Source organism: Marmota monax, unplaced genomic scaffold (genome assembly GCF_021218885.2).
Source record: "Marmota monax isolate L192 unplaced genomic scaffold, Marmota_monax_Labrador192_F-V1.1 WCK01_AAM20220418_F8-fsc00020, whole genome shotgun sequence".
Lineage (NCBI taxonomy): Eukaryota > Metazoa > Chordata > Mammalia > Rodentia > Sciuridae > Marmota > Marmota monax.
The window spans coordinates 20,560,980-20,578,727 of record NW_026692912.1 but is presented as its reverse complement, the minus strand read 5'-3'; the positions used below and the strand labels follow the sequence as shown (position 1 = coordinate 20,578,727).

At 52.5% G+C, this 17,748-nt stretch overlaps 1 protein-coding gene across 1 annotated transcript in view; it reads left to right on the top strand.

Annotated features, from left to right (window-relative positions):
- The first annotated feature begins 9,409 nt into the window (after positions 1-9,409).
- Eeig1 (estrogen-induced osteoclastogenesis regulator 1) overlaps positions 9,410-17,748 on the top strand; it is a 33,533-nt gene continuing 25,194 nt past the window's right edge. Inside the window, exon 1 of the mRNA XM_046451605.2 lies at positions 9,410-10,351. Coding sequence (XP_046307561.1) covers positions 10,206-10,351 — 146 coding nt within the window. The 5' untranslated portion in view covers positions 9,410-10,205. The remainder of the gene's footprint in view (positions 10,352-17,748) is intronic.

Sequence of the window (17,748 nt, the reverse complement as noted above, 5' to 3'; positions counted from 1 at the left end):
AGCCATCACCAGCAGTAACTCGAGGGATGTGACTAAGAATTCATCAAATAAGCAGAGCTCAGCAAAGACTAAAGGGCTCTGTGCACGCAGGTATCTGCGAGGACAGGGAGGTGACCCGGGAACACCTCTTGGCAGGAAACACAGCCCTGATCTCTGGGTGAAAGGTGTTGGGCACCTGCCAGGTTATGTAAGCGCTGTGCCCTGCGGGGCAGACTCCTGGCCTGCTGGGTGGGCTGTAGGAGGGTCCAGAAGACCAAGTCCAGGCTTAGGGGTCTCCTTCCGGTGGCCTTGCAGTCAGGCTGCCCAGGAAAGGCCCCAGCGGGCCCGGCCCTCCATGTCTTTTGGGGCCGGCTGGGCCCAACAGACACTTCTCAGAAGCCGGCCCTTTGGGAAGCCCCTCCAGCCCTTGGGTGGCTTTGGTTTGACCCTGCACAGAAGGGGTTCAGCGGGACTCCTAAGCGGCTCTGGGCCGTGCACTTTTCCCTCCTGACTTATGTAACTGTGCAAAGAAGGTGTCATTATCTCCATTTTTACAGGTGAGGACACTGACCGTGAAAGAGGCTAATGACTTCCTGGAAGCAAGAGGGCCAAGGAATCTGCGGCCTAGGATCTGAACCCAGGTCACCTTTTAGGCAGAAGGCAGGCCTAGGGAACCGAGTGTTCATGAACACAGCAGGTGGAGAAGGAAAGGCGAGGAGGTGAAATTCCTGAATCTTTTTTTTTTTTAATTAATTAATTAATTTTTAAATTCACATCTTCATACATGTATTTTGGAAATTCCTGAATCTTATGGGGAAGCAAGGGCCATGCGGGGAGCTGAGCTGAACCAACTCCAATATTCTCTCCCTAAAACCTTCCATGGCTCCCCATTACCTTTAGGATACAATACAACATCACTAATACCGCCTATAAGTCCCTCTGGGGGTGTTGGGCCTGGCTTCTTTCCTTTCTAGCCTCACCCACTCTGGGCTCCTACATTCTCTCCTGCTGGGGCCAGTCAGAGAGTCAGAGGGTCCTCTCTACAAACTCCTCTTCTCCCCTGGCTGAACTTCCCATCTGTCCTGCTTGGACTCGCATGCAACCTCCTCATGAGTGTGTCCGCACCACCCACACCAGGTCAGGCCCCCTCTCAATCCCACTGTTCCCAGAACTGCTCCCTGCCCCACCCCCAACGAGGTGTGTTACAGCGGCCTTCACTTGGGCCACCTCAGCAGCCCCTCTCTGCAGCCCCAGTCCCACAGCAGATGGTGGGATAAACGCCTGTGAATGAAAACTGAATGCACGAAGGACTTGGCAGACCTTGGAAAGTGGGGTAGGAGACAGACTGGTTGAGGACAGGGAGGCTCCTGGGCCGGTTGGCAGCTTGTCATATAAAGGCGGGGACAGTTCTCAGTGGCTGGGAACTCAGCTGAAGAGGTGGGACCTTGCCCTGTCAGTGGTAGACCTCAGCTGAAGACCTGCTGGAACCAAAATACTGGTTTAAGAAGGTAAAGCTGGTCGGACTCGGTGGCACATGCCTGTAATCCCAGCAACTCAGGAGGCCGAGGCAGGAGGATCGCAAGTTGTGGGCCAGCCTCAGCGATTTAGGGAGGCCCTGTCTCAAAATCAGAAAAGCTGGGGATGTAACTCATTAGCAAAGTGTCTGTGGGTTCAATCCCCAGTACCAAAAAAAAAAAGAAGAAGAAGAAGAAAAGGTAAACCTGGACTCTGAGTGGAAGGGGGAGATGAGTGGCACTGGGAAGGCTACCCATGGGGTTTCTGGACATAATATAAATTGGCAAATATACAATCTCATGTTTTAATCTGTGAATCAGGCCTGATTTTGCAATGTCAGGCCTCAGCCTTCACACACTTATTCATCAGATCTAACAACTGGGCGTGGTGGCACACACCCGTAATCCCAGTGACTCTGGAGGCTGAGGCAGGATCGCAAGTTCCAAGTGAGTCTCAGCAACTTAGTGCGGCCCTTAGCAACTTACATGAACCGGTCTCAAAATAATAAATAAATAAATGAAATGACTAGGGATGTGGTTCAGTGCATAAATGCCCCTGAGTTCAATCCCTGGCACACGCGCTCGCGCACACACACAGAGGCTTCTGTCCAACAATCCCAGGAGGCAAGGGATTGCTGCAGACACCAACGAACAGATGAGGTAACTGAGGCTTACAGAGGTGGAGGGAGCTGGCCCAAGTCACACAGGAATTCTCCAATCCCTGCTTTGGGTTGTACCTCCACCAGAAGCGTAGACCCTCTATACCTGCTCTGTCCAATATACCCTGTCATCGGCCACGTGGAGATATTTAAATTTTAAATTTGAATTCAATGAAATTAAAAACTCAGTTACTTACTCTACTACCATATTTCAAGTGCTTAGGAGCCACGTTTGGCTAGTGATTACCATATTGAACCATACAGATATGGAACATTTCAATCCTTGCAGAAAGTTCTATAGTCTATGAGGGTCTAGACCATGGAAGTAGACAGGTCCTCAGAGACCATTTCATTCAATGCTCCTAATTAACTAGGAGGGAAAAAGAGAGCAAAGACTGGTTGGAAGTCACACGGGCAATCAGGGGCAAATGTAGAAGTCAAAATCTGACCTCCTGACTCCCTATCCAGTACTTTCTCCATTGAAGTAAATCAACTCCTATCTCTCTTTTTTTTTTTTTTAATTTATTTATTTTTTAGTTTTCGGCAGACACAACATCTTTGTTTGATGTGGTGCTGAGGATCGAACCCAGGCCGCACGCATGCCAGATGATCACGCTACCGCTTGAGCCACATCCCCAGCCCCAATTCCTATCTCTTAACTGGGGCTTGGGAAAGTGCTTCTGTGAGGCAAACTGACTTGATATATAGTCTAAAGATAATTAAGTGGAAGCAACATTTTAACATATGTAAAATTGGTAGCTGCAATATGTAATAAACTACTACAAATAAATAACAAAGCATTGCTACCCTAATTTAAAAACAAACAAAGGCTATGGATGATTTAAGAAGAATTCAAATAGCTAAAAGTAAAAAAAAAAAAAAAAAAAAAAAAAAAATTCTAGGGGCTGGGGTTGTGGCTCAGTGGTAGAGCACTCATCTGGTATGTGTGAGGCACTGGGTTCGATCCTCAGCACCATATAAAAATAAATAAATAAATAAAAGGTATTAAAATGCTAATATAAGACATGAAGTACATAGGAAAGCTTTTATTTTGTTCAGAGGGTTAGTAAAAGTGGAGGAAGTGGAGGAATGAACACTTTCTTGTTTTGTTTTTGGAAATATAAATGTGTCCAACCTTTTTGAAAAGCAGGTTGGCAGTATCTCTCAAGGGTAAATATGCAAATACCCTCTGACTCAGGAATCCCTGGGCTGGAACCCAGGGCTGCCTGATTCCAGATCTCGTGCTGTGAACCATGACTGGTCTCTGTGAGTGATGGTCAGGCTGGGCTGAAAGGGCAGAGCTGGCTGGTCAACAGGGAGGCTTGTAGACTTGGCTGTGGGAGGCTTAAGCAGGACAGATTGCTGGGGTTGAGTTCTTTGGAGCCTTTATCTTCTCGTGTGACTAGCTTGAAGGGTAGTGAGGAGTCTAGCACAAATCAATATGCCCTCGGTCAGCTGCTTGGCTGGCTCTGCTGCCATTCCCATTCTGCAAATGACTGGAGTCTGGTCACTGGTGAATCAGCACTGACTGCTCTCGGCCCGTGGGGCCGGAAGGCGTCTTGGTGTGACCAGGCTGTATGAAGCAGGCTGTGCTGTGTGTCATGTGACTGACAGCTCAGGCCAGCTGCATAGCTGCCTTCAGGGTGATCTGGGCAAGTGACATTTCCCTCCCCTACCTCAGTTTCCCCTTTCTCTGTTTCTTTTTTATTCTTTCTTTTCTTCCTGTCCCCCTTCCCCACCCCTGCCCTCCCTTCCCTGTCTTCCAACGAATGCCACCTGTGTACCAGGTATTGTCCTGAGCCCTGGGAGGCAGAAAACAGGAGGCCAAACCCTCATTTTCTCTGTACATGAATGCAGGTAAAATGAACATGAAGTGGCGTTTGCCTGACGGGCAGGATGGGGTGGGAGTGCTTGACCCAGAGCCAGACATTTAGTAAGTGTTGCTGGGAGAAGGGGGGTGAGACTGGACCTTCAGGCAGCAGGGTTGCAGGGGCCTGAGGGAGGCAGGCAGGGAGGGGCTGCTTAGCTCCTTCCAGAGAGGCCAGAGGCCAGGTTAAGAATCTTGGGTTTTATCCAGAGAATGACAGAGAAGCGTGGAAGAGTTTTTGTTGATAATATGCTTATAATTACATATTGTTAAATTATAAAACGAATTCATCCTATTACCAGTAATATTTTAAAAAATTACTTAATGATGTGTGTGTGGTGCTACGAGGTCAAACCCGGGGTTTGCACACACTAGGCAAGTGCTCTATCACTGAGATACACCCCTAGGCCCTAAAGCCGGAATATTTGTTCAAACAAAGTAAACCAACTGCAGCCCTTGATGTTTGTATTTATTTTACATTTTTGGTACCAGGGATTTAACTCAGTGCTTACCCACTGAGTCAGATCCCCAGTCCCTTTTTTGTTTTATTCAGAGACCAGGTCTTGCTAAGTTGCTGAAGCTGGCTTTGAACTTGTGACCCTCCTGCCTTTGCCCCCCACCAAGTGTCTGTGACTATAGGCATGTGCTATTGCAGTGGGCTCAAGAGTCTTTTTTTTTTAATTATAGTTTTTTAGTTATTGATAGACTTTTTTTTTTTTTTAATTTATATGCGGTGTTGAGACTCAAACCCAGTGCCTCACACATGCTTGGCAAGTATGCTACTGCTGAGCCACAGCCCCGGCCCCTCAAGATTCTTTTTTATGTATGGGTAAACATGGACATTTTTCTTCACAAAAATAAGCTTGGCCGTTAATTATGCTCTGTGACTCGCTCTGTGCAGGAGGGTGGCCACCTCCCCCTTCAGCCCATACCTCTTCAGCCCCCTACTGACAGCTACACAGACTCCTCTTGATGACACTACCTGTCACAGGACACTTTATGAGCACTCTTGTGCACCAGGTGCTGTTCTGGTTGCCCAGGATGGAGCAGGGAACAAAGCAGTCCTTGCCCTCAAGACCTCCCTTTGCTACCACTAGACATTACCTGTTCCCAACAGTTTCCTAGAGTGTAAAACGGCGCATGTATAGACATGTATCTTTGCATGCACGTGAAAGTATTACAATTGGGTAATTTATGTTAAAAGGAATTGTGCACATCAAAACTTTTTAAAATATATCTTTTTTTTTCTTTTAACATCAAAATTGTTTTTGAGACAGGGTTTTATTACGTTGCTTTGGCTGGTCTCAAATTCCTGTCTCAAGAGATTGTCCTGCCTCAACCTCCCACATAGCTGGGACTACATATGTTGAATTTTTATTTTTATTTTTGCAGTGCTGGGGATGGAACCAGGGACGTTTTACCATATGTAAATTAATACATATGTACATACATGCATCTGCCATGTATACACGTGTCCATCTAGGCACACATGCGTTCATTTGGCCTCCAGTAAATGAAGCATATATGACAGGCCTTGAACTGGACCAGGGGACTCCATGGCAAGGTGTCTGGCCTTGTGCCGCTCCTGTTGGAGTGGGAGAAAGAGCTAAGTGAATGGCCTCATAGGGTTTGTCCGGGGGCCAAGTAAGGGTAAGGATTCTCTGAGGCACTCCCACTTTTCCCAGCTGTTCTGCAGGCTGTGGTCACAGTAAATTCCTTCCTTCCTCTTTTCTTTCCCACATCTAATCCAGTGCTTAAGTTCACTTACCTCTCAACTTCAAGAACACTGCGGCACCCGATCAAATTCAAAACTGGGGATATTCAAGAGGCTCTAAGCCTTTGCTGCTCTAAGTCTTTGCTGGGTGCTGCAGTCTCAATCATGACTAACTTTTCTCATGGCTCAGCACCTTCTGTCAGTGCTTCTGTGAAATGTGCCCCTTTCTCTTTCCCTGGCTCTTACCTCTGCCATGGTCTGAGCCACCACTATCTCTTGAAGGACTGTTTGAAACATCCTCCTCACCCGTCTGCTTGCTTCTGTGTCTGCCCCCTGGCAACCAAGGCATGTTCCACACAGCAGCTAGAGGAACTTCTAACAGCATATTTTGGATTTTTTTTTTTTGTACTGGGGATTGAACCCAGGGGCACTTAAGCACTGAGCCTTTTTTGTTGTTGTTTTGTTTTTGAGATAGTGTCTTGCTAAGTTGCTTAGGGCCTTACTAAGTTGTTGAGGCTGGCTTTGAACTTGTGGTCCTCCTGCCTCAGCCTCCAGACCCACTGGGCTTATATGTTGGATCTTGCCACTTCCCTGCCAACATCTTCTGATGTGTTCCTTTGGACTTAAAATAAAATCTAAACTCCTCTTAGGCCCTCAAGGGCCCATGTGACCAGGGCCCTGCCTGCCTGCAACCCTCTCTACCCCCTCTACTCACGCCATTTCTCACAGAGTCTCCCAAACACTCCAACTCATGCCTTTTCCCCCAGAGCTTTTTGTGTGTGGTGGCCATTATTATTATTATTATTATTATTATTATTATTATTATTATTTTAAAGAGAGAGAGAGAGAATTTTTTTTTGATATTTATTTTTTATTTTTTGACAGACACAACATCTTTGTTTGTATGTGGTGCTGAGGATCGAACTCGGGCCGCATGCATGCCAGGCGAGTGCACTCCTCTTGAGCCACATCCCCAGCCCGAGAGAGAATTTTTTGATATTTATTTTTTTAGTTTTCAGCGGACACAACATCTTTGTTTGTACGTGGTGCTGAGGATCGAACCCGGGCCGCACGCATGCCAGGCGAGCGTGCTACCTCTTGAGCCACATCCCCAGCCCAGCCCTTATTATTTACTTGGCTGAGAGGACACCTCCAGGAGGCCTTCCTTGAGCATGCCTTCTGAATCAGGACCCCAGACCCAGTCATTCTTTCACATTTCTTGGACTTCCTTCTCCAGACAACTTGCCTCAGGTCTTGCTTGGTGTTGGGTTGTTTATGTGTCTGATCAGGACCTCAGGGAAGAAGGATAGGCCATACCTGGGAATCTGGGGGGACTGGAGAATTGTGGGAGTGCTGGGCTGGAGCTCCCCACCGACCATGCTCAGATGCCCTTGTCCTTCCAGGACTGAGCCTTTTGTAGACACACCCTCAAGGTGTCCTTGCAACATTATAGAAAGGTTGATATTTTTATTCACATTTTGCAAGTGAAAAAACCGTGGATCAGAAATGGAAGATTCCCTTCTATGCCTATAAAATCATACCCAAAGTTTGTGTGACATAAGTGGTCAATAGCATGCCAACTGGATTTCGAACTCAGTTCTGCTAGTTTCAGGACAAGTGATCTTAGCCATGTCATACTGAAATCCCTCCCCATTGGCAGCACCAGAGCCTCAGTGCTCCAAACTGAGCCTACACTGCCAATATACACCAGAGCCAGGATTCTAACTTGGGCTTGTTTCACCCGAAATTTAGCATCCTGTGTTGGTACCATGATCTCTGCTTTGCCCAGACACCATTGGGGAAATGAGGGAAGGGAAACTTCTTGGGTTCCCAGCCTTCAGGCTGCAGAGAGATAAATGGAGCTAAGCCTGGCAGCAAGGCCCACCCTACTTCCTGTCGGAGAGGACTGAGGCTGAGGTTATTCTCGGTCACAGCTGAGGAGTCACCCAGGCCTTGGGATATCCTTGACTGGCTGCCTCTGAAATTACCTCCTGGGTTCAGGTAGCCAGGCCCAGGCAGGATTAATGAGAACACACCCCCTGTGCTTGTGGACAGCACAGTGTAGCACTCAGCACTCAGGTCAAGGGATTTAAATCCTCTATGTCTCTACTTCCCTGCCTGTAAAAAGGATACAAAGAAGCATGGGGATCTACTATTATAATTTTTCTCCAATCTGGCTGTTATTTCTAAATTATGGGACCAATGAGAGAAGCATGGATGGCCCACCAGTGTCACTGGGAAGCAGGAAGAAACCAGAGATGGGAGTCCTCATTCACACGTCTAGACATAACACATGCTCCAGTCCTGCCCAATCTGCCCATGTCTCAGAATCCTCCTCTCATTTCTCCATGCTGAAGTCCTGCAGCCAGCCCCTCTTGCTCTGATCACAACAGACCCCTCACCCACCTGTTTTCCATCTTCTCCCTTCCACGTCACCTGAAGCCAGAGCAAGCTTCTTACCAGAAAAAGCAAGTCCTACAGGTCAAAACATGTTGGTGGTTTCCTTCTTACACTGGTCTACTAGACTGGCAGATCAGGCTGCTACAGGCCTTTTTTAGCCTCATCTCTTGCCCCTCAAATCACCACAATGTAGCCAAAGAGGTACTGGTAACTTCCTGTGAGCACCATGCAGTATGCCAGGCCTCCGGTGGTTTTCTGCCTGCATCCTGTCCCACCCAATGCATGCATCCTGAGGATGGCTTCGGTTGCTTTCTGCAGGAACCCTTCTCTCTGAGTCTCCTTCCATCCCCGCATGCCAGGTGCCTCCTTTGAGATCCCCAGCTCCCTCTATGTCTCCTACTACAGTTCTTATTCACCACATTTGTTACTGCTTATATCCAGGTCTGCTTTTCCACAGGTCTTAAGCTTGGAGGGGTCAGTGAGGGCGAGACCACCAGGCTCCCCATTGGGTCCCTGCTCAGAATAGTGCCCCTAAACATTTGGGGACTGGAAGAATGAGTTACAAAATACCCCAGGGCCTTGGGAAACCGAAGTTCCTGAAGTTGCTCCATCCCCAGAACAGTAAATCTAGCCAGTGACACTATTTAAGAAACTACAGGACAACAAAAGACTTAGATAACATCAAGGAATCAGACAAGCTGGGTCACAAGGCTGCGTGATGAACTGCTTCAAGTCACCTTCACGGCAGGCGAAGCCTTTGCAGACACTTCGCAGATTCCGAGGGTAAGAAACCAGCTTCTAGGGCCACCTCTCTGCGTGTCAGTTTTCTGAGAAACGGGACTCGCTCTCTTTAGAGCCTACTTTAGTGCTCAATGAACTAAAGTCTGGCAGGACCTTGGAAGGCCGTGCCATTCACAGTTTTCAGACTGTTTCTCCTCGTCATTGTTTCTTCTGCTCTCGCTCTCCTCTCTGCCCTGCTAGCCGCGGCTCCCCGCCTCGCGACCTCCCACTGCCCGGCCTGGGCCCCTCTTGCGGCCCCTCCGTTCCGCCCTGCCCGATGAGGCGGGCTCGGCCGCAAGGCGCACCAATAGGGGCGGCTCTGCCTCCCACGAGTCCCGCCCCACACCACCGAGCACCAATGGTGTTCCGCGCTCGCCCCGCCGGGCCGCCAATCGCGGGCGGGCTGGGCCGCCGACGCCCCGCCTGCAGCGCGCGGCGGCCACTCGGCGGGCGGCCGAGCAGGGCCTCGGCAGTCTCGGAGCGGCTCGGCGCGGCTGGGTGCAGCGTCGGGCTCCGGCGGCCTCGTCGGGGGCGCAGGCGGCGGCACTGCTGCTCGCCAGGTGCCGAGCAGAGGCGGCGGGCGAGGCGAAGCCACCGGCCGGGCCGGAGGGTGCCTCGGTTTCGCCAGGGCCCGCGGCGCGGGTCCCAGGACCTAGGAGGAGGCGGCGCCCCTGGCTGCCCGGTGTTCGCCCGGAGGAGGCCCGCGGGCGGACGTTCCCTACCGCAGCGTCCCCGCCCGCCTCCCGGAGAGGCCGCCAGAGTCCCGGCAGTGCTGTGGGTGTCCTTCGCCACCACCCCTGGCCTCACCTGCGCGGGCCGCCTGGCACCAGGTGCGGGGGCGTGTGCGCAGCGAGGGCACCTCCCCCGTCGCCAGCGGGGCGGGGGCGGGGCCGGGGCCGCCCGCCACCCTTGGTCTCACCGGCCCGCCCGGCCCGCGGCTCGGGATGCTGCAGGTCCGCGCCGCCGCTCGCGCGCCGCCCGCCACACTAGCGCCTGCCTCCTGGGCCATGCCCTGCTGTTTACATGCTGGTGAAGCCCCCGGCCGCCCCGGGCCCCTCCGAAACCCAGCTGCCCGAGGGTGAAGCCGGCCCGCCCGCGAACTGGACTGGTCACTCCGACCTGGGGCTCCGGACTCAGATCCCTGCTCGCTCGGCCGCCTCCGCCACCATCTGGGCGGGATCCGGCTCTGGGGTTTTGGAGGAGGGGGTGTGTTGTAAGGAAAGGAATCCTGGGGATTTCTACCCCTTCCCTTTTATTTGGCCTTCGGGGCTTTAGACTCAGGGAACTCGCCCATGGCTTTCTTGATGAAGAAGAAGAAATTCAAATTCCAAACCACTTTCACCCTGGAGGAGCTGACAGCCGTCCCGTTCGTGAACGGAGTCCTCTTCTGCAAGGTCCGGCTGCTGGATGGCGGGGATTTTGTCAGCTTGTCGTCAAGGTAGGAGCTAGGGCGTTCGTGCCTGCAGGGGATGGGGGTGGTGCTGGCAGGGATCTAGTCATTTGGCAAGTGTGGAAGCCCCCCTGGGGCCCGGAGGATCCTGGGCATTATGTGTTTGGGGCAGGTTTGCACAAGACAGAACCTGGCCTAAATAAGTTGGTAGAGTGACAGTCACCAGTCTGCAGGTGACCAGCCAGATACCTGAGGTTCTGTTTTTTCAGGCCCTGCATGCAGCCCTGTAGGCCCATTCTGCAGACTTGCATGTAGAGCCCAGTAGGATTTGGGCCTTGAAGGAGTGGGTAGGGAAGGGGTGTTCCAGGCTACCTTGCAGTCCAACTGGCCAGTGGGGCTGTCATATGATTTAGAGACCCAGCCAGCCACAGGATCTCTGGCTTTCCACTGTGGCTGGGAAAGCCGGGTTGTAGGCACTCCCCAGTCTGGCTGGAGGGTGGTGGCTGGATTTTGGCCAGTCCAGCCTCCTCTGAGTGACTGTCCTCCTCTGGCTTGAGCTGGGCTACTTTGCATTGCAAAGGCTCTTGTCAGTAGGCTGCTCCCCAGTGTGAAAGAAGGTTTGATCCCCACCCTGTCAGGTCTAGCTGCCCAGCTTATTGCTGAATGTCACGGAACTCCCAGGCTGTTACTTGCTGACTGGGCCCACCTGGGGTCTCACAGTCCTGGCCTGTCCAGAGAGATCCTTGGAGTCCTAAAGATGGGGATTCGAATCCTGGCAGTTTCTGGGCTCCCTTTTCTTCTAGGAAATTGGGCCTGATACAGGTCTCATCCAGAGTAGATAGAATGGGGTGCAGGGCCTGGCCCATGGCCTGGGACACTTGCTCCCCCCACCCTGTCTGCCCTTTGCTCCTCAGGCCTTGTGGGCCTGTTAGCTGCAGCTGCCTCACTATTCAGAGATGGCGGTGTGTGTTACAAATGGAGAAACTGAGGCCTAGAAGGAGGAAGTAAGTGGCTTTCCAGGGAACTTGCAGGAAGCAGTGTCAACTGGACTTGGCCTGTTTGGAGACCTGTTGGATGAATCTGGAGGTGGAGTGCTCTCTGAGTGGGAGGTGGGGAAGAAGAGGGGAGCTGCCTAACCAGATTTTGGAATCTCTGGTCCACACAGAGTGGGGTACCTCTTCTGTGCACTAGCTCCCTGTTCTGGGAGCTACTTATCTGAGGAATTTGAACAAGGGCTGTCCCTTGTGGTGGGGGTGGCAGCAATCCTTGGTTGCCTGGGAAGCCTATGATCCTACAGCCACCCCACACAGTGCCTCGTGGTTTCAGAGGGCTGTGCTCAGAGCTAGGGCCTGGAGTTGGCTACTTATTGGCTGGGTGACCTTGGGTGAGTTACCCAACCTTTCAGATCACAAGAGCCAGCAATTGTTGTTGCTGAGCTCCTTGTTTTGCTAGCACCTGTCAATACCTTGACTTTGTCATGGAGCAGAGGTAGAGGCCAGGGCATAGGATTATCATTGGCCCCATAGGATTATCATCCCCATTTTACTGAGGAGAAAACTGAGGCACAGAGTGAATGATTTGCCTGAGTTAATAAAATGGAACGTAGATTCAAACTCAGGATTGCTTTTAACCATTACCCTGTTGTGCCCCCGAGCCTCAGTTTCCCCTTTTGTAAAATGGGTTATAAGGGGGATAGATTATGTATGTACTGTGTCTGGTCTGGAAGATTGATGCAGCAGAGGGGTACAGCAGCCCAGGTCTTAGGGGGACATCCCCTTGGAATCAGCAGCGTGCCTACTGTGAGCCAGGATGGGGACAGTATCTTGAATCCCAGGGAGGAACTCATAATGAGCCCCAGCCTGAGGTCTTGCCTGGCCTCCCAGGCCCTGTAGCCAATCTCACTCTACCCGTCAGCCTTTCCGTTGTGTGCTAAACCTGCCTCCTCATCCAGGAAGTATGGAAAGTTCCAGGTCTTAGCCCACATGGTCTGGATTTCACCTCTGTTTTCCCTTCTCTTCTGGCAAGGGGCCTCAGATTCCCTGAACCCAGCAGAGCCCAAACAGCTTTTCCCAGCCCTCATCCTGGATGAAACCTGAGTGGGGAGGAGCTGACATTGAGGCCCACAAGGTGCTGGGTTCCTGTTTGCTGCTGGGCAGGTGTGACTGGAGAGAGCAGTGATATTGGAACCAGAACCCAGTTTAGAACCACTTTGGCTTTGGCTGGGCTTTTGCCCAAGAGATGGGGGCTTCTGGGTTCCTCCTCCTTCCACCCACACCCCATCCACCCTGGTCTCTAGCCCAGAAGCCCTGCCTCACAGGCCACTCCTCCAAACCACCAGGGCCCCATTGTTTACAAGTTGGGGTAAGGACTGGGGTGATTGGACCTGGTTAGATCCTGGGCCCAGATCCAGTAGTGCATTCCCCCCAACCCCAGGGACCTTTGAGATGGCTCAGAGCCAGTGTTGGCAGCATGGGCTCTGTCACAGTGAACTGCCTGAGGCCCCACCCTGCAGCACCCGCCCTCCTAGCCAGAGTGTTTCCCTCTGTGTTGGGTGCCATGGCAACAGCTGGGAACTCTGCACTGCCTGACCCAATTTGAACAGGTATAGCAGGTGGTACACTGGGGCTGGACCATTCCCCAGCCTTATCATTCCGACACCTCCTGTGAACAGTAATCCTCACAGCCACCACATTCGGAGCCCCGTGCAGTGTGCCAGGCCCTGTACTGAGTATTTTGCAAGTGGTATCCCCATTAATCCTTTGCCATCTGGAGAGGCACTGAGATCAGATAGAAGTCACCAGGTGGGAAATGGCAGATGGGGAAATTCTTTTATCATGGTTTAAAGTCCTTTGGCCTGTGCATATGCTGCATGTCAAGGAACTCCTCAAACGCATGGTCAGTTGAATCCCCATAACCACCTTGAGCTGAGGGCACTGTCCTCGCTATGGATGAGGGTGCCGGGGTCAGGAGGACTAGGCCTCTGTCACTCAGCTGGAGACTACTGAGATAGGACTTGAATTTCAGCAGGTCTGGCTCCAAAACCCTGTCCTGCTATGGTGGCAGTGGGTGAGGAGCAGCTAGAGACCCATGTGACGTTCCAGACCTTTAAAGAAGGCTTTTTTCAATAGATAAGGTGGTACAGGAAAGTCCAGTTCTGGGTAGTGCAGAGGAACTGAACTAGATCATGGGAGGCACAAAATGAAGAGTTCTCAGGACCCTGAGGCAGGGTGGGACTGGGGTCACTGGATTTGGAAGCAGGAAGAGGCTAGCACTGGGGCATAATGGGTTCCAGCCTGAACACCTCCCAGGTGGAGGGATCCAAGTATGTCTGGGAGGCTTTTCTGAGGTGGAACAAGTGGGGCCCAGAGGGATGCAGAGGTCCCAGCCAAGTCTGAGTCAGAAAGTGGCCAACCTGTCCTGAGGTGGAAGAATCTCAAATATTCTGAGAGGGTTCTGCTCCCAGCTGGCATGGGTCCTTTAGCTTGCCCCACGTAGTGCCAGAGGAAGGGAGTGCATTGTTTAGCCAGTGGGTGGGGAAACTGAGGCCTAGGGCAGAGCAGTGACTTGTCAGGGTCACTTCATAGGAAGAGCATACGTGAGGAGACTGGTCTGGCCCTGACTTCTGTCCCCTGTGCCTCAGTACCCCTCAAAACACAAGCCCTGCCTGCCTATTGTGGGCGCGGCTTTGTTCCCACAGGGATGGGAGGCCCTGGAGAAAGGCCTTGGACAGATCAGCTCTGCAGACGGAGGTCCTATGCTTAGGCCCAGCCCTGGGGAGGCCAGGCAGGCTTGGTCTTTCCTCACATGTGCCATACACTTGGCCAGAGCCCACTGGCCTTGCCCACTCTCCTTGAAAAAAGCTGCAGAATGCCACTTGAGGCTACCACTGTTCGAGCCTGCTCTTAGGGATATCTTGGTGTGGAGCTTTGGGAAGGCAGGATGGAGAAGGATTCTCAGATCTGTCCCAAGGGGCTGAGGGGAGCAGGGACAGAGCCCTGGGCTGTGGAGGCTCAGACACTGGGAAGGGAGGAGGGGCCAGCAGACAGGTTCCATTCTACATTTTTTAAAAAAAAAGTTTTATAGTTATAGATAGACAACATGCCTTTATTTTATTTATTTTTTTATGTGGTGCTGAAGATCGAACTCAGTCTCACACATGCTAGGCAAGCACTGTGCCACTGAGCTACAGCCCCTGCTGTAGCTGATTCCACTTTTTAAAAAATATATATTTTTTATTTATGTTTTTTAGGTGTAGATGAACACAATACCTTTATTTTATTTATTTATTTTTAATGTGGTGCTGAGGATCGAACCCAGTGTCTCACGTGGGTAGGCAAGTGCTCTGCCACTGAGCTACAGTTGCAGCCTCCATTCCACTTTGACCCAGTATTCACCATTGGTCCTGGGCTTCCAGAGATGAGAGGACCAGACCGCCCTGTTCCTGTGAACTCCCAGTGGGTGGGGCCAGTGTGCCTGGCGGGCATCATGGGAACTTTGTAGCCTCACAGATGTGGGGAGTCTCCTCTTGGATCCCATTAGCCCCTGGCAGACCAGCTGGGGAGGCGTTTCTGTCCAGGCATGTGTCCACTTATTATCAGGTGTCGAGTGAGCGCCCATCCAGGTTGGCATGGTCCTGGCCTCACATAGCTCACTGTCTCATGACGGGGCTCGTCAGTGCCATAGGGAGGGCTTCCTCAAGGAGGGAGTGCTGCATGGGAGCCCCCGAGGCTGCGTGGCGTGGCCTGGAAGAAGTGGGAAGACTGTGGACTGGAGGGCCCTGGCCTGAGGCACTGCCTCTTTAGGGGATAAGGCAGGGCACGTTCGTGGGTTCGTGGGTTGGGGTACTGAGAGGGAAGGAAAGGGACAGAGTAAGTGATGGAAAGGAGACAGGCTGCTGGCTTTGGGAGTCCTCTGAGGGGCAGGGGAGCAGTGTGGCCTGCTTTGCCCACCAGGACAGTAGCTCTTAGCTGCCAGGTAGAGATGATGGAAGGGGGCTTGGAGAGAGAGGTGGAGTGCTGGTCCAGCCCTGGGGGGGGGGGTTCTTCACCCTAGTGGCTCGGCACCATGCCTAGTGCGTGGAAGGTGCTGGAAGATGGACATTCAGAGTATGCACAGTGGCACACGTAGCCGGGGTTCTGTGGAGCCATGCAGTGCTCCAGGAGTTGTTGATCACATAAAAATCCTGACTTTCCGTTTCTTTCAAGTTGGGAGATCTGACAGCAGTGCTGCCTGGCTGTTTGGCTTAAGGGAATTTGCAGCTGCCTCCTCACGTGGGCTTCCTGCCCAGGGTTCCTCTGACCCCACCAGCACACCCTTGGGTTCCTGGTGTGATCTTCGTCCCTTGTTTTACCTGGACCAGCCTAGTCCCTGGGGCCCCTATGGAAGCCTTCTGTATGCAGGCATGGGGACAGAGAGGCCTATGGAGAGAAGTCCTTCTGGCGGGGAAGTGGACAGGGCCAAGCTAGTAGCCACAGAGGCCAGAAGGGTCAGCAAGGTTGTGGCACCAGGTCAATTGCCAGCTCCCTTCAAGGTCACGTCAGGCTGCTGGTGGCCAAGGTGAGACCTGAAGCTGCCCAGCCTCTGCCTGGCCTTAATGTCTGCTCCTTGGACCTGACTTTTGATGCCAGCTGGCCACATTGTTAGCAGGTGCCAGCCTGGCAGCAGCCCTGACCCAGGTCACCAGGCTCCATGGAGCCAGAGCTGCTCTCTAAGTCCTGTTCCTTGCTTGAAGCTCCATTCTGGGAGATGCCTTGGCCTGGGATTCTTAGCAGCAACCATTTTGCGTGCATGGAGGTGGCCGGAGGCCCAGAGTGACTTTGAACCCTCTTAGTACCTGGGAGTCCTAACTTGCTTTCAAGGAGCCCTGCATATGGGTACTGGGATAGCTGCTGGCAAGTCTGTGTACAGACCTTAGGAGCCTAGGGACTCTGGAGTGGAGACCTGGCAGTAGTACTGTGGCGACAGTTTAGATCTGGCCTCCTCTCACCATGCAGCCATGGGAAGGTTGGAGCAGGGGAGAGCTGCCAGATTTGCTTAGAAAAGACCTAGACAATTAGAACAAATAATTAATTAATTAAAAAGAAAAGACAAGACAAGACCTAGAGCTAGTGTGGGTGGGGAGGGGGTTGGCTGCTCATTATCCACCTCTCCTGGCAAGTGCTTGGGATTGGGCGGACACCAGACCTGTCCTCAGGCTGCAGAGGTAGGCTGCTGTTTGGTTGGCTGACGCTGCCCAGCCTGTTCCTGGCCCTGGTGACTTCGTAGGGTTAAGGTTGCAGACACCCAGGGCTGGGAAGAACTCTCAAATGTAGGCCCCAAACTCCCACATCCCCACCCTGCCCAGCTGCTAACTGGCAGTGGACAGTCCTCATCCCCAGCCCGGCCAGCTTGGTTCAGTGGTTGGAGGAAGGAGCTCTGATAAGAGATTCTCTTTGCCTATTGGGTTTTTGTCTTGCCCTCCTCTCCCCTTGACCTGCTATTCACTGCCTGTGACCTTGGGCAAGGGACTTTAGATCCCAGCCTCCTCTGTGACCCTCTCTTGAAGCACAGAGTCTGCCTCGCAGAGTTCCGGGGAGGATGTGGTGAGATAACACCTGTCAGGCGTCCAGTTTGGCCGCTGCCCATGGTGGACACAATGTATGCTAAGGTCTGCCCTCCTGTCTCTGGGCTGAGTCCCAGCTGTGCCAGATGATGTGCCCCACTTGCCCCTGGTAGCTGGTATTCTGCTGTGGGCCAGGATGATGGGGTGCTGCCAGGAAAGGGCACTTCCTGCTCAGGGCCAAATCTCTGCCCCCTGCAGGGGTGTGAGTAGGCAAGGAACGTGCCTGGTATCTGAGCTCAGGCGAGGGGCTGCATGCTTTCTTGCCTCGTTAGCTTGGATCTGCCCCATATGCAGTGCCTCTGCACGGCCAGCTCAGGGACTGCTCTGGGAGGCAGGAGACAAGCGGTGGTGGGCCCTGGCTGTCAGCCTGCTGGTGGGCAGGGGCATAGGTGAGAGAGCCCGGGGCCTCCGGGCCCTCACTCACCCCTTGCCCTTCTGGTTTCTCTTTGTCCTGCATCTGCCTCGTCCTCTGTTCTCCCTTCCCACTCCTGCCTAGCCCAAGAGCTACCTCCTCTGGGAAGCCTTCCCTCGCCTTTTTGGCCTTGTCACACCTGTAGGCCCTCATCTCAGGGCACTGGTCCTCATCCATGTGTCTGGCTTCCTTCCCAGGCTGTGGGTCCTTCCTGGGCAGTAGTGGCCTTCCCTGCACCTCAGTTCTGGGGCCTGCTGCTGTGGACTGGTGCTGCCCTGGGCTGGGACTGTTTTATTTTTTCCCCCTGGTTCTGGGGATTGAATATAGGGTCATGCTACTGAGGTACACCCCTGGCCCTCTTTTTATTTATTTTTGAGACAGGGTCTCACTAAGTTGCCAAGGCTGTACTCAAACTTGTAATCCTTCTGCCTC